General features: G+C 39.7%; 2 protein-coding genes across 2 annotated transcripts; one reads left to right on the top strand and one right to left on the bottom strand.

Annotated features, from left to right (window-relative positions):
- Window positions 1-4,518: 4,518 nt before the first annotated feature.
- LOC143880222 (uncharacterized) lies at window positions 4,519-26,533 on the top strand. The gene is made up of 4 exons (XM_077383039.1): window positions 4,519-4,666; window positions 4,786-6,519; window positions 6,705-7,783; window positions 25,932-26,533. The coding sequence occupies exons 2-4, from the start codon at window positions 5,041-5,043 to the stop codon at window positions 26,050-26,052; spliced, it is 2,679 nt and encodes an 892-aa protein (XP_077239154.1). The 5' UTR covers window positions 4,519-4,666; window positions 4,786-5,040; the 3' UTR covers window positions 26,053-26,533.
- Window positions 16,055-16,757, bottom strand: LOC143878546 (uncharacterized). Its single transcript, XM_077380818.1, has 2 exons — window positions 16,395-16,757; window positions 16,055-16,304 (listed from the first exon to the last, which is right to left on the bottom strand). Exons 1-2 carry the CDS (start codon window positions 16,741-16,743, stop codon window positions 16,087-16,089), a joined length of 567 nt encoding a protein of 188 aa, XP_077236933.1. The 5' UTR covers window positions 16,744-16,757; the 3' UTR covers window positions 16,055-16,086.
- Window positions 26,534-27,941: the final 1,408 nt, after the last annotated feature.

Here is a 27,941-nt window from a genome sequence, read left to right as displayed (position 1 = left end):
TTGGAGCCGACATAACTCCCATTGGATGTGAGTTATTAATTAATTAAATTGTCAATTAATTATTTAATTATTATACATTTTTATGTATTATTAATTTAATTAATAATAAGCATAATAATGTATAATCCAAATGAGGATAGTTATTCCCAAACCGGTTTTGCAAAAGTTGCGAAATTGGAATGGAATTGGGAATTGGGAATTGGGATAGAACTACACATTTGGATAAGGTTTGTGGGGCCCACAACACTCCTAAATCAGTTGGAGAGTTGGGGGAAAGAGTCCTAATTGCTCAAGGACTTTGAGTTTCACTCAAACTCCTTGTTGGATAAGAATTGCTAAATTGTAGGATCTACAAAGCAAACAATTTATTTCCAACACCAACTCTTATGAGATAAGGCCACAAGGGCTGGAGAGAATCATCCATACACGTTCTCCCATATTTCTTGAGTGTCCCCACACATCCTTGGAGGTTTGTGAGAGTCCCATTCACTCAAGGAGTCTCGATTCAAGTTGGTTTCTCAATTGGATAAGAATTGGGAGAGAGAAACAAGGATTTATCAAACTAAAATTGTATTTTATATAAAGGAGAGAGGGATGAATGAAATTTAGAGTAAGGAATACTAAAAAATTCGCTCTCCCTTGGTTCCCCCCTTGAAAAAATCGTTTTCCATCTCTCTCTCTCTCTATGTTTCTCTTCCAACTGAAATAGTTTCAAAAAGAAAAACTTCCAATCAATTTCTCTAATCTCTACAACAAAGGCTGATTAGATCAGACCTTAAAGAGGTGAGTAAGAGTTATTCACATTCACAATAGTCTAAGCAAAGAAAAAGAATTCATCGGTTCAACTTACGGGGTTTGCAGCGTTTAGAACGATCGCAATCGTTCGAGGAGTAGATCATGCAGCGTGGTTCCTTAATTTTTTCTTCAAAGAGGTATTTGTTTATTTTTTATTAATATAATTAACTAATATAAACAATAGGATCTTGGGCAATTGCAAGATCGAAAAAAAAAATTTAAAGTTCCATAAGATTTTTGCTCCGCTGCGCATAGCGATCTTGTCGGAAGGGGTTAACCTTCCTTCAAGTGGTATCAGAGCAACTAGGGCTCAGATTAGGGGACTAATTTAACCAAAGATAGATCATGCGGTATATCCGCTGTGAGTCTGGACGTTCTATCCTGGCTATCCGAGGTTGTTAGTCCGTAGTGTTAATTAATCAACATATGGACTGTTGTGTAGAGATCATTAATTTCAATTTACTCAATGTGATTTTTGATCTGATAAAACTTGATGGCTAAAAACTAGACTCGAATACGAGTCCAACGCATCAAGAATCATCATAATTCGATGAGCAGATTGGGAGATATGATTTTAACAAGTTAGGCCAAAAGTGTAATCTTTTGCTGATTTTTATTTCGGGAATTACATGTTTTAACATTTTATCAAATCCGCATGGTCAGGCTATTTAATAAGCTTACTGCTCTTACAAAATTGTAGATGTCAATCCCTAAATTTTAGGGCAAAGAATTCCATGTTGAGTATCACTATTAGTCTCGAGGGTTTGCTCTAGAATATAGCACTATCCGAATGTGACTCTATACTAGAATCACTATGAGATAGACTAAGACTCTAGAATGGGCCACAGTCCAATAAGATCCCTCAGGTCTAAGGACATGTGAAGGGTTCTGTCTGGTAGAATAACTTTATATTATCTTGTCCACAAGTTGTTATTTATTTGATCCGGTTTGGTTGTGCGATCTAATCGTCCCACCCACTCTTCTTGCTTAGGGTCTACTACCCAGATGACCCAGATAAGTCACCTCACAACACGAGCATGTAGGCAAGATTGGTGCTAGTTGTATACTGAAAAAGATGTCCAATCTCTTTCCCAACCAGGAACTATTAAGGCTTGCATAGAACCGAGATGCCATATCTCCTTGCTCTCTTGGATCTGTAAATCCTTTGAGCATGGCATTTCTACTATGCTACCTACGGACGGACATGTGTCATAAAATAAGCACATCACACACATTCATTAATTTAAATACTCAGTCATGTAATGAAATAAACCTTTATTGATTATTTAATGTCATTCTACTAGCTTTTTAGGTCATATGCTCTAACAGGGTCCTGTCTAGTAGAACAACTTTATACTCTATTGTCTACAAGTTGTTCTTTATTTCATTCGGTTCGTTTCCGCGATCCAATCATCGCACCCACTCTTCTTGATTAGGGTCTACTACCCAGATGACCGAAATAAGTCACCTCACGACACGAGCTTGTATGCAAGACTGTGCTAGTTGTATATAGAAAGAGATGTTCAGTCTCTTTCCCAATCAGGACCTATTAAGGCTTACATAGATCCGACATGCCATATCTCCTTGCTCTCTTGGATCTATGAGTCCTTTGAGCATGGCATTTCTACTATGCTACCTAAGGACGAACATGTGTCACAAAATAAGTACATCACACGCATTCATTAATTTAAATACTCATTCATGTCATGAGATAAAGATTTATTGATTACATTATATTGTTTAGACTTGGCAAATGGGCAGGTTGGGCCGGGTTTGACCTGGCCCATACGGGTCCAGGTCAAACGAGCCGGGTCAAAATGACCCGAAAATTTTTACGGGTCACTAAGCTTGGACCCGCACCCGCGGGTCACCTGTGTTTTTAATAAATTTTTGCTTTTTCTGTTTTTGTTAGTTTTTATAGGTATTTGCTAGCCACCTTCTCCAAAGGCTACTTCTCGTCCATCCTTTGCAACTAATGTGTTGAGAGATTTGTCTTATTAGACTTTGTGAAAACTTCAAAAAGAAAAGTATTTTCTGGAAAGGTGGCTAGTAATAATAAATACCGAAAAAGCTAGCAATAATAATCATAATGTACTAAAGTTTTAGAGGAAAATTACGGAAAAAGTGCTATAAAGTAGAAAAATTACGAAAAAAGTACCGAAAAAGGGTTCCTTTATATGACAATTACATAAAAAAACTACAAAGAAGAGGTATAGAAATATGACAATTACCTAAAAACTACTTTGTTTCACTTCTCCGACACCCGCGGGTCCACCCAGACCCGCTCAGTTTTGACGGACCGGGTAGACCCGCGGGTCAACTTAGAAACGGATCACAAAACATTGACCAGACCTGGAAATTACGGGCGGGCTGGGTCGACCTGCGGGTCTGGGTCAATTCTTGCCAGGTCTAATGTTGTTCTACTACCTTTTCAGGTCATATTATCTACCATCCATATCCTCCTCCTCTTAATTATGCTTTGCATTAAGGCCATGTTTGGCAACCAAATTTTTTTTTTTTCAATGATAAATTAGTTTCTCAAGTGAGAGAGGGCTACGGAGGGTAGGAGAAGGAGAGACTTGAGAGGGCACGAGTGAGAAGATTGTGAAAAGTGGCTGAAAAACAATGAAAAATCAGTCATATTTTGGGTGGAGTTTTTGTTGCCTTATTTTTTCAAGCATTTCTTTCTCAATCCTTGCTCCGTCCCTATGCCTCTCACACCCTCCCTCAGCCATTGGCTAAGCAAATTTTCCAAGAAAAAAAAATTCATGGTAGCCAAACATGCCCTAAAATTTCATAATAAAATTCTCGTAATCTAATTACATGCATTTATTACATGCAAATTGATTGTTTCCTCTCAGCCCTATTTGTTTTAGATTATGACAACTGATTGTGAAGTCCCCCAACCGATTATTGGACCGGAAATTGCACCATATTTGAGTCCAATAATCAATCGGTTGTCACAAGTACACATGTACAATGTATTACTTTAGAGATGGTTGCATGCATAATCCAGATCGTTGATCTGTAATCATGACTCATGAGATGAGCCACGGTCCCAGTGAATGCAGGTCTTAACAAATCAACGGTTTAGCTTTGTCAGAAGAAACCTAAATGAGGCTTAATGGGTCAAGGGCTAGGATCCTCTGATCCAGGTAAGGATATCAGAAGTGGGCCCAACTTGTGATTGCTAATTGGATCAATGGTCCATAGCATCCAAAATGCACACATAAGCCCAATAGATGGCTGCTAGGAAAGAGCCTAACGGCGACTTTTTTTTTAAGCATTTCATAAGATATTACACCATTATATGTTTTGCCTAACCCTCATTTGTCTAACAAAGACATTGTCAATGATAAATTCGCACCTCTTGTAGGATGATTTGCACCATTGTTAACGTGAATTGTGGCAGACTTCAACGCTTTTTGAATTTTGAGGTGCAGTCGGGATGCGAATTATCCTATAGAAGGAGCGAATTTAACACCATTGTTAAGGTATTCTTTTGAATGAAGTATTCATTTCCTCCTACAAGTTACAACGACGTTTTCTTCTTTCCTCTTAAAATTAATGCTGATTTGCTAGGCAGTTTTGGTGGAAATCCATTTCGCCGCTGACGTTTGCACAAAAGAATGGCCACACAGGCAAAATTCAGCCGCGAAATGGATTTTCGCGAAATTTCCTAGCAAATCCCAATTTATGTACATCTCTCGTTGTTTATCTCTTGACTCTCGTCTCGTCGTCGGCAAATTAGACTTTATCTTTTCCTTTTTCTTATCATTTTTTTTTTCCTAGCAAAGAACGGACCCAGTTGGAAAAAATCAGTCTCCGAATTAGGGTTTTTTCTGGTGAAGAGTCGGTGGATTCAAAATCTGTAAGCCTGCAACCTCTAATCTATACAATTTTTCTTGCTTTCGATTCTCCATTTTCAGAAATTCGAATCCGACTTGCCAAAAACCCTAATCTATTTTTTTTTTCCTTTTGAAATCGCAGGGGTTTCGAAAACTAGAAATTGAAGATTCGTTGTGGGTTTTGGGTTTTGAGATTGTTACGATTTGTAGAAATGAAAATCATGGGTTTAAAATACGATCCGGAGAGGAACGTAGGTTAGGGTTTACACTTGGTGGCATTTATCCTAGGGCAAAGAATCTTTGAGATTAGGTTTCATCTTTCATTTCTTGTTTTGCTCTTGGAATTAGGTTTTCTTGTTAAAATTGGGGATTTCTTGAGGAGAAAGTTATAGAGGATATGTGTATACTGTGCGTTATTCAGAAGTGGTCTCGGAGGGTCGCGACCATGCTCCCATGGTTAGTAATTCCACTCATAGGCCTGTGGGCGCTATCACAGTTGTTACCACCTGGGTTCCGATTTGAGGTTACATCGCCACGATTGGCTTGTGTGTCGGTCCTTTTGGTTACGCTCTTTTGGTATGAGATTTTGATGCCACAATTGTCGGCATGGCGAGTGAGTAGGAGCGCCCGTCTTAGGGAGAGGCGGCGCTCTGAAGCGATAGAGTTGCAGAAGCTTAGGAAGACTGCAACCCGCCTGTGCAGGAATTGTCTGACCCCGTATCGGGATCAGAATCCGGGTGGGGGACGGTTCATGTGTTCGTATTGTGGTCACATTTCGAGAAGGCCGGTTTTGGACATGCCCGGGTCAGGGATTACGAATTCGGGTTTTATAGGGGATTTGGTGGGGAAAAGCGGGAGGATATGGAATGGGAAGATGTGGTCGGATAATGGGTGGACGTGCGGTCAGGATTGGTCGGAGAATGGGAATTGGGTTGGTGGGAAGTCGAGTTATTGGGGAAAGAATGGAGGTGTGTATTTTAGCGGGGATGAGAGGTGTTTGACTGAGAAGTCGTATTCAGGTGTTTTTGTTTTTGCCTGTAAGCTGTTGATGTCTTTCTTCTTGAGCTTAAGGTGGATTTGGAGGAAGATTTTTAGGGTTAGTTCCTCGGAGGAAGATGGTTCATTAGATGCTGAGCATAAAGGGTTGTTGTCTAAGAAGGGTGAAAATGGTGTGAATTTTCATGAGAGCAAAGAGGAGAAGGTGCGTAGGAAAACTGAAGAGAAGAGGCAGGCGAGGTTAGAAAGGGAGCTGCTAGAGGAGGAAGAGAGAAAGCAGAGGGAGGAGGTTGCGAGATTGGTGGAGGAACGAAGGCGATTGAGGGATGAAAAATTGGAGGCTGAAAAAGAGCGTAGCAAGGGTTCGGCTCCTGATAGGGAAAGGGACAACAGGAGGGAAACAGAAAGGAGGCGGCAGGAAAAAAGAAAGGACAAGGACAAGGGTTCTAGTAAAAGTAATTCTGATGGGGAGGAGCTTGAAAGGAAGGCCAACATAGAAAGTGAAAGGAAGCGTGAATTTAACAAAAAGAGTGACGTTGAAAGACGGGGCCTTCAGAAAACCACAGTGGATAGGGATACAGGGCATGGCTTAAAGGGTACAATGAATAATTTCAGCAGGCCAAATGCTAGCAGCAGTAGATACTTCGACCGTGTGAAGGGATCTTTCTTCTCACCCTCAAAAGCTTTTAATGGAACTACATTTTTTGGAAGGGATGGTCATACTTCTGCAACCACGGCTACAAAAGTGACTAAGTATACTGGTGCTGGAGATCATGTCCAAACTTCTGCCAATAGGAGAGAGCTGCATTCCACTGAACACGTAACAGGGAAGTTACCTTCGAGTGGAGATGATAAGGCCACTTCTCATTTTCACCGACCTGTAAGTCGTGATTCAATAGAACTCAGAACTATTCTGATTAAATGACTTTATTTTGGTTATATACATTAGATTTACTATGACTGCTCTCAATCAAACTTAGCAACTGTTTATGGAATACAATAGTCTAGTTTTAATTAACTATCTTGAGTCATGACTCCGCTTTGCCATTGATGGGTGTTTTCCAGGTTGGGTTGGATCCACAACTACGTCCAACTGTCCAGAAAAAATCATGGCAGCAATTATTTACTCGTTCTTCGGCTGCTCCTTCCTCGGATGCAAATGCCATTTGCCGACCCAATCAGAATCACCAAGCTGAAGGTCAAAGCCCACAGATTCCTGACCAAGCATCACAAACCTATCATTTAGACAACCAAAACCCTTTTGGCTTATCCTTGCCTTTCAATGTTCCCCCCTTATCTACTGGTTCAGTGAGTAGTAAGTCAGTTTCTCCTGCTGCCGAAACCGTATTTCCTCCTGTTGGGGAACCCCCATATGATTTTATATCTGAAGATTCAGATCTTTTTGAAGACCCTTGTTATGTTCCTGATCCAGTATCCTTGCTCGGGCCAGTTTCGGAGTCACTTGACAACTTTCCTTTGGACCTAGGTTCAGGGTTTATGACAAATACCGGACTGGAAAGACCTCATGTTCTCAAGAATGTGTCTGCATCAATAGAATTCAACAGGCCTTCACCAATTGAGTCCCCTATGTCTAGATTACGGGTTGCTGAAGAAAGGCATATCACTTCTGGTCGACTCCCATGCTCCCCAATATCTCGGGATCCACATATTTCGCCTTTGGATGAGTCAGGTAAGACACATGAACAGGGCACATGGCATATGTGGGGTTCACCACCACTTGGTCAGGAGGGATTGGGTCTAGTAGGTGGGCCTGCCAGCTGGCTTTTACCCGTGGGACACAACAAAATTGACAAGGAAGCTATTGCACATCCTTCATCCCAGAAGGCTATGATGTCACAGTTTGCAAGGGAGAAGCAAGTCCATGGCACTCGTTCCCCTCAAAATGTTTGTGTTGGTAATGGACAGAATGGCGGGACCTATAGTCCGATCGGTCCTGGTTCGTATGATAATCATGCGTGGCTACAGAAATCCGTCTTCCAGCCTCTGCCAGGTGACGGGGCGAACCATTTTCCCCCGCTTAAACCCAGGGAGGATATTTCTCAGAATGAATTGATTTATGATAGTCTGAGCAAATCGGCAGCTAGTGACCTGTTTGAAATGTCTCCAGCCAATTGGTTGTCCAAGTGAGTTCTCTTAGCCTCTATTCTAAAGTTTTCAGTCTGTGCTTTACTTTTACTTGATGGGTATGGTGGGGCAGCGTGAAGGTCTCCTTGAATGTAGCATTTGTAATTGCATGCTTGACTGCTATTATTATTATTATTATTATTATTTTTTGGAATGGTAAGAGTGAATTTCATTGAAAAAAGAGAGTGAATTTCATTGAATTGTAAGAGTGACTGCTATTATTTTCTTTCTTTTTAAACGGTAACTGCTCTTATTTTCTTCTCTATATAATTAGGTTCATCAAGTTGGACAATTTAAGTTCTTTGTGAATGCTTCCATATATTGCACTTATTTCTCACCAACTAAGCAATTGTTGTGAAAGCTATCGCAGTATGACCAGAATAAGAAGGGAACCTTTTTTTTATCCTTCGCCTGGCTTTTGGTTAGTTTTAAGTTCTGCAATCATCTTGATAAATCTTTACTTAAATTTCATGTATTCTTATGAAAATGTCTTCTTTGCACTTGTTCTTAATTAGGAATCTCGTATCAGAAAATAAAAAATAGATTCTAACAGGAAATGTAGAACACTAATGAGATAAAATTTGGGCTTGAATTATGAGAAAATGTTTAGATGAGGCACAAATTATATGACAGATTTCAGATTTAAGAAATCAAGAAACAATAGCTGAAAAGAAACAATAGTGGACCTTATTAAAGCGGTCATTGCCAATAGCCAATCTATCAAATGTCGGTTTTTAGATGCCCAATGATTGTGGTGAAAAGAATTGAACAAATTCAATGTCGCTTCTTGTGGGGGAGGCAATGATGCTAAGCATGGTATCCCATTGGTGAGATGGGAATAAGTGTGCAAAACAATTAAAGGAGGTGGCCTTGGTATTAGAAAGGTAAAGGAAATGAATCTCGCTCTCCTTGGAAAAAGGCTATGGAGATTTGGAAAGAAGGGGTCTCATCTTTTGATTAGAGTGATAGAAGGTAAGTACGGTGTCTCGCCAGGTCATTGGGTTTCAGAGGATAATTTCAGATTAAGGGATGACAATGTGGAGAGACATCTTGAGAATTAGTCTACTAGTCCCGGAAGGTGTCAAATTTAGAGTTTATTTTGAAGACACGGTAAGGTTCTGGTTAGACAGGTGGTGTTCATCTCAGCCTCTAAATGTGTTATTCCTGGACTTGTTTGTTGTAATTGTGAACAAGGACGGTTTTGTGAAGGATAATATGGAGAGAAGGGTGGATAGTGTGGTGTGGAAACCTCAGTTTAGAAGGAATTTTTTTGACAGAGAACTCACTTCCATTGCTAGGTTTTTGGAAATACTAGAAGAAGGTTACATTAGGCAAAAAGGGGAGGATAAAAGGGTTTGGATCTGGAATTCATCTGTGTTCTTTTCCATCAAATCATTCTACCAGCACCTTGTGGCAAGTCGTGAGCCTTTCAATGTAGCTGGAGTGTGGTAAATCCAGGCCCCACCTAGGTCGTGCGCCTTTCGCTTGGTGGCTCTTCTTGAAAGGATTCAAACTATTGACTTCTTGCGAAAAAGGGAGATGTTCATCATCGACCATTGTGCCCTTTGCTTGGGAGCTGTGGAGAATGTGGATTACTTAAGTATTCATTGCAGGCTTGCTAGGGAGTTATGGAGCAAGATATTGAGTAGATTTGGTATTGCTTGGGTGTTTCCTGCTAAGCTCATTGATATCCTAATGGGATGGTCCACGGTCCATTGGAAAAAGAAAGGAAAAGTACCGTGGAATGTGTCTTTTCTAGCAACCATTTGGGTGCTTTGGAAAGAAGGGAATGATAGAGTCTTCAATGGTGTTTCTAAAAGGCCAAACTTCCATTTCATCAAAGTTAATGCTCTGACTATTGCATGGGTTAAAACTCTACCGCTCTTTAAATTTTTCTTTGCCCTTGGGTTGTGGGATGGTTGGAGGGGGGTGTGTTTCAGCTTGGAGAACAAGCTTAAAATTGTACAAGAGTGTGTCCCCCGCCGGTTCTTGAAGCTCAACTTTGATGGATCTAGTTTTGGGAATCCTGATCCGGCTGGCGTTGGTGGTGTCTTGCGGAATGAGTTCGGAGAGGTGATTTGGGCCTTTGCGGGTCCCATAGGGGTGGCTGATGCTTCAAAGGCCGAGGTGAGAGCAATTCATCAAGGCTTAAAGTTGTTAGATGGAGGCCAAATGGATAAAGTGGTGATTGGAGGGGACTCCCTAAGTGTTATCTGTTGGCTCAAAAGGCTCCCACCCTCATCCTTGGAGATCTGATCGATTTTTTGATGAAATGCAAGATTGGTTGGGAACATCCTCTATCGGTCATCAGTATATTCGTCGTTCCGCTATGGAAGCTCTGGCGCTTGTCAATTCTATTCCGTCTTGATCTTTGTTTTTTTTTTCTTTTGTTGTTTGTATTGCTTCTTTTATTGACCATCTCGGTCCCTCTTTTATGGCATAAAAGTGGTTACCATTCAAAAAAAAAAAAAAAAACAAAACAAGAAAAGAAACAGTGGATGTAAACTATCGACCTGAATTTGAGTAGTACAATGAAAGAATTGAGTAAACAATGAGTTAGGATGACTTTAAAGTACAACGAATTAAAGAAAGTGGATTAGAAGATATGCTTCCAAAGAAACTTTTTTCGATAGAAATAGATAGGGTTGTCTCCCTCTTTGACCTATATTAAAAAACTAGGCAAAGAACAAAAGAAACTAAAATTGGTTTCCAGTTGGCTCTTGCACTGCCAGATCATTCTTCAAAAGTCTGGTCCACTTAGTCTCCCTATCGCCTGCTAGGTTTGTTTGGAGTATTTAAGCTCCTGCGAGTAAATGGTTTATATTGTTATGTTTGGCTCAATAAAATTCTTACCTTTGACAATACTTTGTTTCATTGTAAAATTATTGTCAATCATCGTGCTTTGTGCCTTCCTGATGCGGAGTGTATCGATCATTTGTTGATTCATTGTGGTTACACGCATGAGCTCTGGCATTCCGTGTTAAGACTTTTAGTAGTTTCTTGGGTTCTCCCTGGTCACATTGCCAGCTTTGCAGAGTAATGGGTTTTGGCCTCTTGGCCTCAGTTTTGTAAGATTCTATGGCGTTTTTCTTTGTTGCCATTTCTGACGGGTCTGGAAGGAAAGAAACATGAGTCTTTAAAGGTGTATCTAAGGGTATGGATAGTTTGTGGAGGTAGGTCTTCTCGTTAGTTGTCCATTGGGCTATGATCCTTCCTACCTTTAGAGGAATTTTTGCGACGTCTTTTTATAGGTCTTGGGAGGGAATCAGGATGAGCAAATGTTTCATTGGTAACCACCTTCTCCAAAGAGCTGACACTGAACTTCGACGACTCGAGTCTTGGCAATCCTTTTTTTTAAAAAGGGGTCTTGGCAATCCTAGACCGGCTAGTATTTGATTTCTGTTGATAGAGCTCTGATTTGGGCTACTCCGGTCCGGTTGGTGCAAAATACTTTATCAAGGCAGAGATTCATGCGCTTCTTCACGGAATCAGGCTTTTGGATCTAACATAGATGGTTAGTTTATTATTGAGTGTCACCTATGTCACAAATATCTCCGATATTTTCAAAATATACCGATTTTATTGTTATTTTTTGATAAAATGACAAAATCCCGAAATAATCTTTAGAATTTAAAAAATATAACGATATTTTTTTCATCTCTCCTTAATATATAATTTTATATGTTTTAAATAATTTTATTTTGTTGTTTTTTCCCAATATAAACCTGAAAAAGTAAAATGAAATTAATAGATATTGAGATTTTCCCTTTCCGAGAAATTCCCGAGAATGATATTTGTGACATAGAGTGTCACCTCCTCAATGTGATTAGATGGTTGAGAGATGATATTGACACCCATTGAGACTAGAAGATGCTATTGTGATGATCTAAGACATCCAGGAGGGCCACTGTATAGAATTTTAGATATGTCTGGCGATCTGCCAAATCAGATGTAGACGCTCTAGCGCGATGTGGGGTATCCAGAAAAATGACTATTTTGCTTAACCAGTGGTGCAGTGCGCAAGCGTGGGGTGGTGGTGGTAGACTGAGTGGCTTAACCTTGTTTGAAGAGTTTCAAGAGAGCTAATGGGTGCAAGGAATATAACAGTTCATGTAGGCAGTTTTCATTCACAGAACAATAAATAAAGCCATTCATAATCAATTCTCAAATATGGAATTCAATGCTGATGAATTCCTTGGCAAAACAACAGAGAATTGAGAGCTGAAAATATTCAGGTTTAATAAAGTTCAGATCAATGAACTATCTCTAAAGTTATTCCTCAAAATCAATTTCAATACAAGCTGCACTTAACTTGTTCTCTGACCACAATTAGCTCTCAGTGATAGCTATTGGTCACCAATGTTTGAAATAAATTGGTTCTAATTCTCATCCCATTCAACTGTCATCAAACAGTAGCAAAATTCGTGAGTGAAAAAACTCAATTTATCCCAATTCTCAGGTTTTCAGAGCTCTCGGTTATCTTAGAAACCATCAATCAAAGAAAACATGTTCTACTACTCCCAATTCTCAGGCCTACTAAGGCTCTCTGCTGAGAATTACCTTTGAATAATTAACAGAGAATCAAGCCACCTTGCTAGCTTCTGAGGGTAGCTAATTCAACCTTTCAACATGTATATAAAATTTTCTTTCAAGATTAATAAATCTGATTTTAACAGACTTAAAGAATTGATTCTCAGCCCTTAACTAGCCATCGGCTGAAAGATTCTGTGACGAATTCCCAGTTTTATCTTGTGCTCTGAGATTAGTTTCCTCAGGGAACTATAGAAGAATCAAATTCCTTTAAATCAAATGATGTTTCAGCTCGAAATTCAGTTAAAACCGAGATCAAGAAGGATCCAATATAAACCTTTGAATTTGTGAAACTTCCAAAGAGATACAGCAGAATTCTGCTACACGGAATTCACTAACTCAGTTTTCTTCAGATCTGAGGAAAAAACACAAAAAAGAATACATGGATCTGATGGTTCTCAATTCCAAAATACAAAGATTGAGAAACTTAACTTCAAATCTGATGATTTTTTTTGGCAGAACTCATGCTATTCTCAGGCGTTAAACTCAACTAACTCGTGCAAACTGAGAGCAAGAATTTTGCTTGTTGTTAAATTTGACTAACTTCCTAAGGATTTTCTTCACCAAACTGGAATTAAACTTAGAAGTTAGACATTCACTTACAAATCTGATGAATTCACATAAAAGAAAATTAAAAAAATCAAAGAATCTTCAATCGAATAGCATCAACAGTGACAAATCATGTTGAAATTCGGCTCTTACAGAGCTTCTTGAATTTAACTTAGAATGGATTTGGAGACGCAAAATCCTTAGAAACAAATCAAAACCCTTGCAAAGAACAAGGTAAAGATAAAGAAAACAAGAGACTGACAATCTCCACAGCCAACAACTTTCTTTCTCTAATGAAATCTATGTAGAAAATCTCTTTAGCTTAAAAATTTCCATCCACAAAAAATTCGTCCGGATCTCAGAAGTCAGATGACTCAGATCTTCTCCCAAATTAAAATCTCAGCAAAACAAATTCAAAAGCTGAAGAAAAGAGAGGGACACCCGTGAGTAGCTTCTTGAGTCGCACGGACCATCAGATCTCCTTCAGATGATCCAGCTTCCTTTGCACTTTCTCGGAGATCTCATCTCCTCGATCAATATCCGAGGATGCTCCCGCATCAACCAGCTCCGATGAGTTTTATTTCGCTCGGATTGTTTGGCTCATTCATTCCCATGATGTCTGAGAAAATTATCATATGTCGAGGCAATATAGAACTCCCAACTCTGTTGGCTTCCAAGAACTGAGTAAACATTAAATTCACCCCTGATGCACCAAGGGATAGGCCATCTATTTTGAATTAGGTCCATTTCGTTCCATATGTGCTTTCGAAGGGATCCAATTGTTGGTCTTTAAACAGCCGAAGAGGCGCAAAATGAATATCCTCCATTCTTCTCAGTTTTACCAAAGCCGAGTAGGATCTGTCTCGATCCGATAACTTCATCCTATCCCTTCTTAGGACCCTCTAGAATTGAGGACTGAGAAACAAAAGCTTTTTGCGTGTGCAATGTTTTTGAAATCCGATATAGAGAAATCTTTTATCTTGGTTTATTGAAGTGAATAGATATCATGTCTATTTTTTTCTGAGGACTTACTTTATGAGGGACTTTTTGGTCACATAGCCCAGGTCACGAATGTTACATATGAGGATCTTCTTTGGAGCACCAAATTAGAACGCTCACCCCTCATCGAGTCCTTGACTTTCCACTCGACAACCTATTGCCTGAACTGCACTCGTAATTCACATTAAATTCTAGTCTCGCTAACTCCCTATCCCTTCAAGAAGTGGAACAGCACTTAGTTCTTTTAGTAGGAGAGACATCATATAATTCTCTCAACTCATTTGCAAAGAAAAAGCTCTCGCTTCCTTTGAGCGAGCAAAAGACAACCCCATCTCTTTGCTCATTCTTGACATACGTTTTCAACCAGTCATTTCAGGACTTTACTTACTCTAGGTTGGTTACTGTAACTATCACAAGTAGCCCAGGAAATAGACAAGCTTCAGGGTCAAACACAGGCAAGTCTAAGTTCTTCGCTTATTCAATCTCGAGACTTCTATTCCTAGACATGGATTCTGAGGAGTTCATGCACTTAGGAGATGCACCCTTAGGCACAAGATCGACCAACAGGCTATTGGAAATCACTGAATTACTGACTCCGGACTGGATCACTACTTTAAGGTTCCTATGAATGAGTTCCACTTGTTCTAAAGGCAAAGGAGGAGCCTGTACTCCATCAAGATCTAGTTGATGGACTGGGTCAGGTTCTCTTTTTGAGTCCTAAAACTAGAATAATTAAACTTAATTTATGATTCGATTTTACGATTCAAATCAAATCTTATGCATAACGATTTCAATCCCATGATTGAATCTTAATTGGTATGAATATTACGATTTTCGATTGAATCTTACGATTCAATCGTAAATCATACGATTCATGCGATTTATCCAAATTAAGTTTTGTATAAAAGAAAATAGGACCTCCTTTCGAAATACCTCATTTTCTTTCTCCATTAGAAGGAATAAGATAGAAGAGTAGGACTTCGAACGAATCGAACCAGTCAAGCACAATGCATGTGCTTTAGGGCATTACTTACATCATGATGGGAGGCGACTATAATGAGGACAACACCGACGGCTCCGGTCTTTTATGATTAATATTTGTCATTTGATGTTTGAGACTTTGAGAATTGATATGATATTGTGTCTTTATTTTTAATTTTAAGATTATTATCCAATGTGCATGGGTTTGGATGAGAAATAGATGATTAGTATGTCGCCTATAGGTAATTTTAGACAAGTTTCCTTTGTAGTCGATACCTGAATTCCAAGTATGGCTCGTAATAATCTATCTTCCGGGGCATACGATGATTCTTTTGCTGTCTGAGGCATTAATTTCCCTCATGGTGCTACTTTGCTATCTTTCAACCGGGAGTATTTAGCATTGCAAGGTGGTCCCTGTTGACTTGCATAGGATTCCACATTATGCTAATTGAGTTGATGCATAAGCCAATGATGCTTTTGGCTACTGTACTCTAACCATAGTTGTATATTTTGTTTCGGTCCCCATTTTGTTTTGGCCACCGAAACGAAATTTCGGTGGGATTTCGGTCATTTCGGTCGAAACTTTTCGTTCACACAAAAAATATATTAAAAAATATGAGAAAAATCCAAAAAAATAAAAAATCAATAGAAAAAGATGAAAAACTAATAAATAGTCCAAAATATGTGTCCCAAAAGGCATATTCATTACTTAAACACATAAAGTCTTGCACAAGTCGAACTGAAAGTCTGATACATAGAAAAACATAAAAAAAAAAAGATACATGAAAGTGAAACATAGACAATAGCTAGTAGCAACAACTCTCAGTCATCATAACCCTGATGATCATACTCAATGTCTTCTTTGTCGTCGCCGCCGTCATCACCACCTGGACCACCAGTAGGGACATCTTCTTCAAGAGGCATGAGAAAGTCGTCGTCGTCGTCCTCGGCCCCAACCACAGCAGTAGGTGCTTCAAGATTTTCCCACCCAATGTCTTCTGGCGTGAATATGACATCTTCTTCTGCAACCCAATCCATCATGACATCTAGATGGTCATGCTCAAAGGGTCACTAGTGGTAGATGATTTTCTCAACAAGTCCCTGAAAAGGAAAACATTAAGTTTAATGTCAAAGGTTAAACTTAAAAGCTTAAAGTGATGAGGTGAGAGTTGAGAACATTATATTACGTTGTATACCTTTCTCGAAACTTAAGATTGTAATGGACAAACACCAAGTCATCTAATCTCTGGTGCTCCAACCTATTTCTCTTTGCAGAGTGAATGTGTTCGAAGGTGCTCCAATTCCTTTCACACCCAGTCGCACTGCAGGTCTGACTGAGGATTCTGATCGCAAAGGTCTGTAATTCTTCCACGTCACCTCCGAATTGATTCCACCATGCAACTGTAAAGTAACAAATAGTAAAGCATTATTTGTTGAGAAACTGAAAGTTAAAATGAATTATACTTAATTAAACAAACAACTCAAATATACCTGGTCCCAACTTCGTTCGGTTGGGGATTGCAAGCTTCATTCCAAACATACCCTTAGCCTCTCGATAATCCTCAATCTGATTGGTGATGAGGTCTTGTGTAGCTTCATCAGGTACCAGTCGAGTGATGCATGCCAACAAGCCTCTGGTTACTTCACTGTGCCTAGAGAAGGTAGGAGTGAAAACGAGAGCAGGGTTAACAAAATATCCTGCTGCATGGAGGGGACTGTGAAGTTGCCTATCCCATCTTTGGTCGATGATCCTCCAGATGGGCATGTAATCTGATTTTCTCTTCAACCTCTCCTTGATGTTCTCTTTGGCCTTATCCATGGCCTCATATAGGTAACTCATCGCCGGTTTGTCCTGCCGATCTACCAATCGCAGCACTCTCACTAAAGGCTCGCTGATGTTTAGAATGTACTTGCATTGGTCCTAAAAAGATTTATCCAACACAGTACTAACTACCCCTTCACTCAGTGGGTGTTGGACAAACCTGCTAGAACTATACTCATCAGACACAAACATCTGCTGAAGTGCTTTCCGATTCAACACCAGACTTTGTATGCTAATGAAATTTGTAGCAAATTTGGTTGCAGCAGGGCGGCACAACTCCATCCCACCTATGAACTTCTTCCTCATCAAATTCAAGAGGCTTTCATGGTTGTAGATGAACTTTGTAATCGTCCGAGCCCTCTCAATTGTGGTTGCTATATGAGGAAATACAGTCGGTTTGCACAGATCCTCCAAGATGAGATCTAAGCAATGAGCTGCGCACGGAGTCCAGAAGAATGTACCAAACGCGGCTTCTAGTCTTTTCCCAGCAGCTTTGTAACTTGGCTCACTGTCAGTTACAAATTGCACCACATATTCCGGATTCACCTCTCCGACAATCTTTTCAAAGATATTGTATAATTCATCGGCATTCTTCACTATGCTAGATGCATCAACGGATTTGAGGAATATGACTCCTTTAGGGCAGTACACCAAAAAGTTGATTAGGGAACGTTGTTTGGTGTCTGTCCATCCATCTGCAATAATGCTACAGCCAGTGTATCTCCATGACATCTTAATCTCCTCCAAGTAGTTGTTTACCTCATCCACTGTATTCTTCAAAATGGAACCCCTTAAAGCATGATAAGTAGGTGCCTTATAACCCGAACCCACGGCATTCACAGCATCAAACATAGGTTGCCAGAAAGGTGAATTGGCAACGTTGAAAGGGAGATTGGCATCGTAGCAAAGCATGCCAACCGCCATGTCTGCTCTATCCATTGTTTCTTTGGTAGCCAAAGCACTTTTAATGCTTGGCTGGGCTCCAGGGGTTGTTCGTGGTGCAAAGAAATTCCTGATCCCTCCTGTGATTCCCTTCTTCTTCCTTTTTGTACCACTCGGTTCTACAAGAACTTCCTTACCTCTTCGTTGAGGCAATTGTGTGCCAATGTCTTCTTCATCCTGCTCTTCTTCTTCGTCTGGTGTGCCATAAAAACCTACATCTGCTCCTATGCTCATCCTAGCCCTTTCTTTTCTCTTTGGATCTAAAAGTTGCTTCATTCGATATTTTACATCTTCAGTCACTTTTTTGCATGATGCTACTTCACCAGGAACAACCGCTAAATGTTCTTTCAAGCGGGTTATACCTCCACCCGATATGACTTTGCCATAGAATATGCAAGTTACTTTATTTTTTTGACCCGGAACCAATCTACCGTAAGCCCATGTCGGGTCATCCAATCTAGCGGGTGCCGAACCAATAGAGGATGCTCCTGCAGACTAAGAAGCACAGGTACTCTCCGGAGGCCCACGTACCTGTGTCGGGTGCGTATCGGGTGCGGGTGCTCTTGGGTACTCTTTGGGTGCTTACCCGGTATGCACCCAGGTTTGTGTAAGTATCGGGTGCGCACCCGGTTCAAATTAAATCGAAAATTACAGATTTACAATATATGGGTTGTACAAAAGGGGGTTGAATATATCAAAATATCTATAATATATATATCCCATAATTAAAAATCTAACAACTTAGAAGTAATATTAGATTTTGGTGAAGTAATATTAGATTTTGGTGATGTTATTGTTATTTGATTGTTCTCCAATAAAATTGTTTGAATTCTTTAACAAAATATTTTATTTTTTATTTTTATAAATATATAATAAAATATAAAAATATATTATATTCAGCGTACCCCCAACGTACCCGTATCCTATTTTTTTAAGAAATCACGTATCCACGTACCCGTATCGTGTCGTACCCGCAATCCGTACCCGTATCTGTGCTTCATTGCCTGCAGAAGGTCCCGAGCCCAACCCACTCATTCTGAAATGAAGTAGAAGAAGGGGAAAAATGAATTAGAAGAAAGAAAATTGAAACAAATTACAAAAAAATGAAGTAGAAGGGGACAAATGAAGTAAGAAATAAAAGAAAGGAAATGGAAAGAAATAAAGAGAACCTTGAGGTTGAACTTGATTTGAAGAAAATATGATAATATTAGCCTTCCCTCACTTGAAATTTGTAGTGTAACTTGTAAGCCTTCACTTGAAATTTGTAGTGTAATTTGTAATTTGCTAGCCTTAGGAAATAGTTCTTGTAGTTGTAAGTTGAAGGTAGGCCTTCCCTTTGCTTCAAAATGGACTTGGATTGAGTTGAAGAAGAGTGTAGACTTGTAGGAAATTTATTAGAATAGATAGTGTAAGTGAAAGTAGAAAAGAGAAGGAGAATCACTTATGTGAAGGTGGAGGAGAAGAAGGTAGGGGAAATGCTATTTATAAAGTTTTTTATTATTTGTGCAAGTAAAAATGACTAGAATACCCTTCCCAACAGCTATAAACGGTCACATTTGGAGGCTAAAATGGTCAAAAACCCAAAAGAGCCGTTACAGGGGCATTGATGTAATTTCTGCAAAAAACAGTCAAACTAGCCGTTATAGCCAATTTCGTCGGTCAATTTCGAACAAAATGACCGAAATTTCGGACGAAACGAAATTTTGAAGATTTCGTTTTGTTTTCGTTCCTGTTTCGTCCATTTCGGACGAAACGAAACGAAATTTATAAGTATGACTCTAACCATATAGATACTGTATTCTAACCATCTAGGGTGCGTCAAGCCACCGCTTCGCCCAGCAGCAACACACTTGTATTGTTCTCCCACAACCCTGTATTCAAGGTTTATGCTGCTCCCATTTCGCTCACTGCATAAGTTGGAAGCTCATTCTTCACCCAAATGCAAAGAACAGGGAACCATCCAGTGTCAGGCAGGAAACAGGGAGCACGCCTGCCATTTGTGAATGTAAAAAAAAGAGGCAAACACTGAATGTAATGTTGGAATGGTTCAAAGGTCAACTTGCATGTTGATAGGGGTGTCATAAGGCATAGACGATCCAATGAATTCCCAGGATCTGAATAATCATGAGTCCAAGTCGTGTCTGAATTCAAATAGGGTATGATGAGCCGGCCGTCACTTTTTTTGTGCCAGCCATCACTTGTTTTGTGTGGTTTTGTATGAATTATAAGGGTATTTTAATAATTTTATGACAAATATGTAAGTATCCACTCATTGCAGTAGGTAGTAAGATGCAATGTGTAGTTTTTGGAATGGTAGTAAAATTTTCGTTCATTGTGTTTTTGGATCCTAGACGTTATGACTGATGGTCAAATCCGAATGGACTTTCATTCAAACATGGGGGATAGGATATGAGGATTCTATGATTCGGATATGATCTGGCTAGGGTCCGAGTGGATCGTGACCTGGACATGGTGGATACTGCTCTAAATTCGTCCCCATTGGCACCCCTATCACCTGTTGAATGTCGAAAATCTACAGGGGCAATTTCTGTTTTATGTTGTTGTTTTCTAGATGTGATTCTCTCTCTCTCTCTCTCTCTCTCTCTCTCTCTCTCTCGCGACACACTCATATATATATATATATATATATATATATATATATAGAGGAAACTGTTGGTGAGCTAGCTTGCCCAATCACATGGGTCCCACATTTTGGGTAGTGATCCAAACCATTCATTTGCAAGGCCTTATCATAGATAGGGTGTGGTCTGTCCATTTTTGTCCTCCACAAATGGAGGGGTTAGGATGATCCTATGGAGCTGATTTTTGGTACACCCCCGATCTATGTAAGGGACTTTCAAATGAATGGTTTGGATCATCCTAACAAAGTGGGCCCCCATGTGATTGGGCAAGCTAGCTCACCATAAGTTTGGTGAGCTTAAGCTCACCAACAGTTTCCTCATATATATATATATATATATATATATATATATATATGAGATAAGTGTTCCTACACGGCCGTGTAGATAAGCTTATCTACTCCTCCCTTTAAAAAGTACAGTGGGCCCACACATTGTGGGTGATCCAAAGCATTCATTTGATAGGTCTTATCATAGATAGGGTGTGCCCAAAAAATCAGCACCAAAGGGTCATCCTAGCCCTTCGTTTTGTTGGGCCTTGTAGAAAGAGAATGGACGCACTGTGTAAGATGCGTAAGATGCGTCCATTCTGTTTCTACAAGGCCCAACAAAACGAAGGGCTAGGATGACCCTTTGGTGCTGATTTTTTGGGCACACCCTATCTATGATAAGACCTATCAAATGAATGCTTTGGATCATCCACAATGTGTGGGCCCACTGTACTTTTTAAAGGGAGGAGTAGATAAGCTTATCTACACGGCCGTGTAGGAACACTTATCTCTATATATATATATATATATATATATATATGAGGAAAAGGATTGTGAGCTTGAGCGTTGGAACATATTCGTGAGCTTGAGCTTTCAAATCAATGAGGCCCACATTGTTAGGTTGATCCAAAGCATTCACTAGAAAGGGCCTTACATAGATAGGGTGTGTACAAAAAATCAGCTCCATAGGATCATCCTAACCCATCCATTTGTGGAGGTCAAAATGGACAGATCACAAATCTGCCCATTTTTGCCCTCCACTTTTGGAGGGGTTAGGATGATTCAATGGAGCTGATTTTTGGTACACACCCTATCTATGATAGGCCCTTGCAAATGAATGGTTTGGATCCTTACAGAAATTGTGGGACCCATGTGATTGGTGCACTCAAGCGCACCATTCCTTATTAGAGCTTGAGCGCACGAACATATTCCTATATATATATATATATATATATACATACATAGTTGTCAAACTCTTACGAGTCGTGCGGGTCAACTCTCGAGTCGAGTCGAGTCATTGGGATTTCGAGGCGAGTCGCCCATGTGAGTCGCCTCTGTTGAAGACTCTTACGAGTCGTCTGATGACTCTTACGAGTCACCGCGAGTCGAGTCGAAAAACTAAAACTCTTACGAGTCGAATCGAGTCGCTGGGCCTGGGCTTTCTTGTTTTGATAGTTGAAAACATGGAAGTTGGACTTAGAACTTAACTATTATTTTGCATGCAAGTTACAAGCATATAGTTATTTACTAGTATTCAGTACCATGCTATACATGGGTGTAAAATGGTGGGCCCCACGCCATCAAAACATTGAGATGTAAATTGGTGGGCTCCGGTCAAAAGCATAGGTTTGGGTAGAGATGGTGGACACCTCCTCGTCAATAACATTAAGGTTAATATGGTGGGCCCCACCTTCTGCATTGGTTTGGATAGAGACGGCGGGCCCCACCCATCCTAGGCATGGTCATTAAATATTTGGCCCCACCCCATCATAGAATGAGGTGTAAATCAGTTGGTCCCACGATATATGCATGGGCTTGGATAGAGTTGGTGTGCTCACCGGATCAAGTGTAAAATAGTAGACGCTACCCATGCTATTCTTGGGTATAGAAAATGGGCCCCACCCCATCAAAGGTGAATGACATTTGGAATGTTACTTGCTCAGTATATATTATAGATAGATAGATAGATATTTTTGGTTTAGTGCTTTATCTATATGCAATTGGGTTATATTTTTTACATGCTTCATCTTTTGAGATATAATAATATTTTTTTCAACTAAATTTCTGTCCTTGTCAAGAACTCTTACGAGTCACGAGTCATAAAATTACGAAATCGAGTCACGGGTTGACAACTATGTATATATATATACGAGTAAAGTGTTTCTGAGCTCTAGCTCAGATAAGCTTATCTGAGCTCGAGCTCAAAACTCATGTGAGCCCACATTTTTGGGGTGATCCAATGCATTCATTTGAAAGGCCCTTACATGGATAGGGTGCCTACAAAAAATCTAGTCCATAGGATCATCCTAACCCCCTTCCATTTGTGGAGGGAAGAAATGCGCAGATCTGTGGAGAAACAATATCTGTCCATTTTTCCCTCCACTTTTGGATGGATTAGAATGATCCTATGGACCTCATTTTTGGTACACACCCTATCCATGCAAGGGCCTTTCAAATGAATGCTTTGAATCACCCCAAAAATGTGGACCCACATTAGTTTTTGCCGCTCGATCTCAGAAAGACTTTACTCTCTCTCTCTCTCTCTCTCTCTCTCTCTCTCTCTCTATATATATATATATATATATATATATATATATATATATATATATATATATTCTGAATAGCTGTTTTGATGCAAACATCATATTTGGGTTCATACGCTGTGGTCGGCCTTCCGGTGGCAGATCATGCTTTGAATTTATGCGCAGAGCGACAACCAAATCTTCAGTGCAAAATGAGGAGTGGCACAAGGACCAATCACTTCTAATAGCTGGTCATTGCCTGTATGTTGGATGGCTTTCCGAAGTCTGGGAGAGAACTAGAAATGCCCATGTTTCCTGCTGCGCAGATCTTGGACTAATATCCTCTTTGTTTCGTGGCACTCAAGGAATACTTAGGACTGCTTAGTAGTATGCATGCCAAAATGGTTACGCATGTACCAGCACTTTTATCTGTGTCCAGGTTTCCCTTATATGAGATGCTCAAACATTTTTTTTTTGAATGGTATGCTCAAAACATTTTTTTGTAACAGAAAAACCTCTTTGATGTCGTACTCATATCATGCATACTGAATAGAGATTTGGGCTCATTGTAACTCAGTATGTTAGATTGGAGTGCTCAGCTTGATAAGGTTTGAAAACCCAATACTATTCAGTGTAACTCAGTATGTTAGATTGGACTTGACTTAAAACTTGAAATGGCTACAAAACCTATTATGGTCACATGACCTGGTCGATTATATGTAAAGTTGACCACAAGTAAGAGGAGTTACATCTTCTTAACAAAGGATGAATCAAGACCAGAGACAGAGTCTAGTCTAAAGCAACAATGTCATTTGTCAACTCATACTCAGTGTCAATCAACATTTTGAGAACCCTAGTCAAGTTAACTCTGTGTCCAATTGCTATGTAAATGTAGTCATTCTACTGATTTGGATGCAAAGCCTTTAGTAGTGCCGTGACCTGCAAAATTAAGCCACCAAGCCAATTGTTACACTAAGATAGCTCAAGCAGGTTTGTGACAAGGCCAAATCATGATGGTATCTAAGGGTGTGTTCGGCAAGGCTTCTCATTCTTGGCAGTATAACGAGGCGAGAAACGGATTGATGAGATCTGGGAAGCGATTCCGAGTCGCTCTGCAGAATCCCATTTTTTAGGGTGTAAAGCGCGCAATACTCAACTCAACTCAACTCAACAAAGCCTTTGTCCCACAAACTAGTTGGGGTCGGCTAAATGAATCCTTTGGAAAAATTCACGAAGAAGGTAGAAGGAATCTACCCGGCTCTAATCCTGGTTCTAGTTGGGTTCTTCTACGTGGATCATTTTCATTCATTCTATCCTATCCAAGGTCCTATTCTCTATTATGTTCCTAGGTATCAAGTCTTTCCTCAATGTTTTTACCCAAGTTGTTTTTGGTCTGCCCCTACCTCTTTTGACTCCATCAATTTGGTACGAGTCGCCTCTTCTCACCGGAGCATCCAAAGACCTACGTTGGATATGTCCAAACCATCTTAAGCGTTGCTCTCTCATCTTGTCTTCAATTGGAGCCTCCGCCACCTTTTTACGAATGTCTTCATTTTTAATTCTATCTAGCCTTGTGTGGCCGTACATCCATCTAAGCATTCGCATCTCCGCTACACTCATCTTATGCACATGCTGCTTCTTGGTGACCCAAAATTCTGAGCCGTACAGCATGGCTGGCCTCACAGCTGTCTTATAAAACTTTCCCTTCAACTTGGTAGGGATTTTACGATCGCACAGAACTCCTGAGGCAAGCTTCCACCTCAACCAACGTGCTCTTATTCTATGGTTAACATCCTCTTCAATCTCTCCTTCCTTATGTAGAATTGAACCAAGATAGCGAAAGATATCCCTCTTAGGTACCTCCTGTCCAGTCATATTTACTACATCCTCGTCTCGCCCCCTTGCATTACTAAAGTTGCATTCCATATATTCTGTCTTAGTCCTACTCAGTCTAAAACCTTTAGATTCCAATGTAGTTCTCCATGACTCTAATTTAGCATTTACTCCTGCTTTGGTTTCGTCGATTAATACTATGTCATCTGCAAATAACATACTGTAAAGCGCGCAATAGTGAGAAAATTTAGAAACGGACTCATGATGGGTCGGGTGTGACGAACAAGATTCTAGGGATTCCGATTTTTTTGCATTCTCCGCCCCTACAAAATAGGCGGAAGTCATTATCTAAATGGTTGCCGAACACACCCTAAGTGTGATGCATCAGTTTGCTGGTCTGAATGTGTTGTTCAACCTTATGCTATTTATACTGTGTCTGTAAGGAGATGTGAAGATGCTGTTTTGTTAATTTTTTTTGGTGGGGGTCTTAAAGGGTAGTTTTCAAACTATTTTCTGCATTAAATAACAGTTGTGATCTCAAGGATTATGACTTTAGATCATTTTGGCTTTTACCTGAACTATCTTTCCCTGTTGACCACATGCATGATTTAAGTTTTTTACAGTTTGAACTGAAGGAAAAGACCTGGTACATTGGTTTGAGTACGCAGATTTTAGAATCTTGGATTTCCTCAAAATCCTAGATGGGAAACAAGAGAAGGAGGAGAACATCTGTCATTTTCTGATTACTCGCCCTTCTTTCCGTCAGCAAGAGAGTAGGAGATCATCCCATGTTTCGAGGTTTTAGAAATCTCAGGATGGGGGAGAGATTTCTAAAACCTGGATTTCTTACTTAAAACACAGGATTCTAAAGGGAAGCGAAACGGATGGTCTCCTTCTCTTGTCTCCCATCCATGATTTTGAGGAAATCCAAGATTCTAAAATCTGCGTATCCCAATGGGCCCGAGTGTTGTGACTGCTTGGTAGATTTTTCTTCTCTAAATTTAATTTTCAATTTCTCCCTAGCTTTTTTTCTTAAAACTGCACCTCTACTTCAAAAGAGTGACTGATTCAGTTTGGAATTATTTTAGGATCAATGATTCACTGCTTGTTGAGCTCTTGCCCCTTCCTCATGTTCAATAACAATGGGATGCTTTCATGTCTATTCTTATATCCAACTTTAGAATTGCCATCCATTTTTACTATTAAACAAAAATACACAAGTTATTATGCAAGTCTAATAATGAGTGGTTCTAACCCCATAATTCTCGTATGATGTGCAGAAGGGATTGGAGTGTGCATGGTCCAGGGGAAGGTGATGGGAATTCAACTCAAGCAAGGCCTCCTATTGGAGGGCTATTTTCCGGCCCAGATGCACAATCACTCTGGTCATTTAATCGATAGAGAGGACATTCAACCACTGTTCCAAAAGGCAAGTAGTAGCCTCTTTTGATGGTTCAGAAACTGGTTGCTCTGTATCGTCTTAATGAGAATGACGTTCAGTTAATTTTCATGGGGTAGATATGCTATGCTTCTTACAGAGAGAGTTCTCACTCCACGTTTCCTTCGAATTCAAATGTAAGTTCGGGCCGCTGATGACAAGTCTTATTAGCTTTTAGAGCTGAAAAAAAGATATAAAAAGATACATATTACGTGATGCCACTCCACTTTGAATTAATTAGCTACCCACTCCACTTTCACCAAGGTCTTCTCAAGCCCAGTGACCTCAATTTGGGGGAATTGAAGCTTATGTTTATATTAAAGGCCTGCTTGTGTCCAAATGTGTAATCCCTCTATAAATGGAGGGTTTGTCTCATCCTATAGAAATGATTTTTAAGGTACAACGTATTTACCTTGTGGTCTAACAAATGGACGGTTTAGATCATTCTATGAAGTGGGTCGTACGGTATTTGGACTTCACCTCACACCATAAAAAATCTCACTTTATTAATCCTATATCTGATAGTATTAGGAACATTGAAACGAATATATCAGTCTATCAATCCCCTTAAAAGGAGTAGAGTACTGTAAATCCAACATATATGTAGTGTCTTAGATTAGGTTCCATCAATATAGACTGGTTAAGAATGGTCAATTGAATTCATTCGAGTGGAACCTTCTCCAGTTCTATTAACTTTTTCTACAAGAAAACATAACCAAATTGTCCTTTTCAGAAAAGGGATTTAGAGCAAAAAAAAAATGATTTATATGTATGTGGTATCTTAAACTATTTTGTGAGGTGAGACGATGTTTTGCTCAATGCATCACATTCACGGATGACAATTCCAATTGCAGATGTCTATACGTTATGAAAACTCACGTCTAAATCCTTTTAAAACATGTAAAATCATTGAGGTTCGAATATATCTTGAGCGAGAATAGGGATTTTCTAAAATGCAATGGCATTTTGTCTTGATGAATTCTTCCTTCCACACGACAACATTCTGGTATACTAGAAACAAGAAAATCAGACTTTATTGGATATGGTAAGATTGGTGATGATTTTTGTTCATTTTTAGAAAGGCTTTAGAGACTATGATCTATACTCTGAATAGGATTCAAGCTCTATTAGAAATTATCCAACTTCTCGGACTAAGTTAAATTTTGATGGCAGCTCTAAAAGGAAGCCAGGTTGAGCGCTCAGTCATGGGTGAAATATTTTGTAATTCAAATGAGCAAATTATCTTAACTTTCTGTGGACCTATTGGCGCATGTGATTCTAACGATCTATATAAGCAAGAGCCTCATTACGTGGTTCTTAGCAGACATCTAATAAATTAGGCCATGTTTGGTAACCATGGCAATTTTTTTGGTAGGTAATCTGGGATTGAACAGCAACAATGAAATTTTCATTTAATGGGAGAGGGCGAGAAATGAGAGGGAACGATTGAGGAGGTGGTGCGAAGTGGCTGGAAAATAACAAAAATAAAAACTCTATTTTGAATAGAGTTTTTCAGCCCCTTTTCACCCTCTCCTCATACATGCGCTCTCAATTTTTGCCCCTCTCCCACGTTTCTTTGCCCGTCTCCCACCACTTGATAAACAGATATTCCATGGTCCTTCATGGCTGCCAAATATGGCCACGAGGTAATGTAATCTCTTAGGCAAAGAGAAACACAATACGACCCTGGAAATTAATGGGTGTTGTTGCCAGAATAATTCAATATTAATTTAGCAATCAATTACAAAAGGAGATCGGAATAGCGCAGTTATGCTGCCAAATCCCCTACAGATTTTGGTAAATTTATATTTATTTACCAGCTTTCTGAAATTTCCTTTACAAAGTAAGGTAC

The sequence above is a fragment of the Tasmannia lanceolata genome, unplaced genomic scaffold, assembly GCF_043159265.1.
Source record: "Tasmannia lanceolata isolate RefF3 unplaced genomic scaffold, GAP_Taslan_0.1 ptg000006l, whole genome shotgun sequence".
NCBI lineage: Eukaryota > Viridiplantae > Streptophyta > Magnoliopsida > Canellales > Winteraceae > Tasmannia > Tasmannia lanceolata.
The sequence above is the reverse complement of the archived record's forward strand: the minus strand, read 5'-3'. Positions and strand labels throughout refer to the sequence as shown.

Excerpts from the sequence above, each read along its gene's own strand:
- LOC143880222 (XM_077383039.1), top strand. The coding sequence starts at position 5,041 with ATGTGTATACTGTGCGTTATTCAGAAGTGGTCTCGGAGGGTCGCGACC. Across the intron at positions 6,520-6,704 it reads CTTCTCATTTTCACCGACCT|GTTGGGTTGGATCCACAACT; the intron begins GTAAGTCGTGAT and ends GGTGTTTTCCAG. Across the intron at positions 7,784-25,931 it reads CCAGCCAATTGGTTGTCCAA|AAGGGATTGGAGTGTGCATG; the intron begins GTGAGTTCTCTT and ends TATGATGTGCAG.
- LOC143878546 (XM_077380818.1), bottom strand. The coding sequence starts at position 16,743 with ATGAGTTACCTATATGAGGCCATGGATAAGGCCAAAGAGAACATCAAG. Across the intron at positions 16,305-16,394 it reads CCGAACGAAGTTGGGACCAG|TTGCATGGTGGAATCAATTC; the intron begins GTATATTTGAGT and ends GTTACTTTACAG.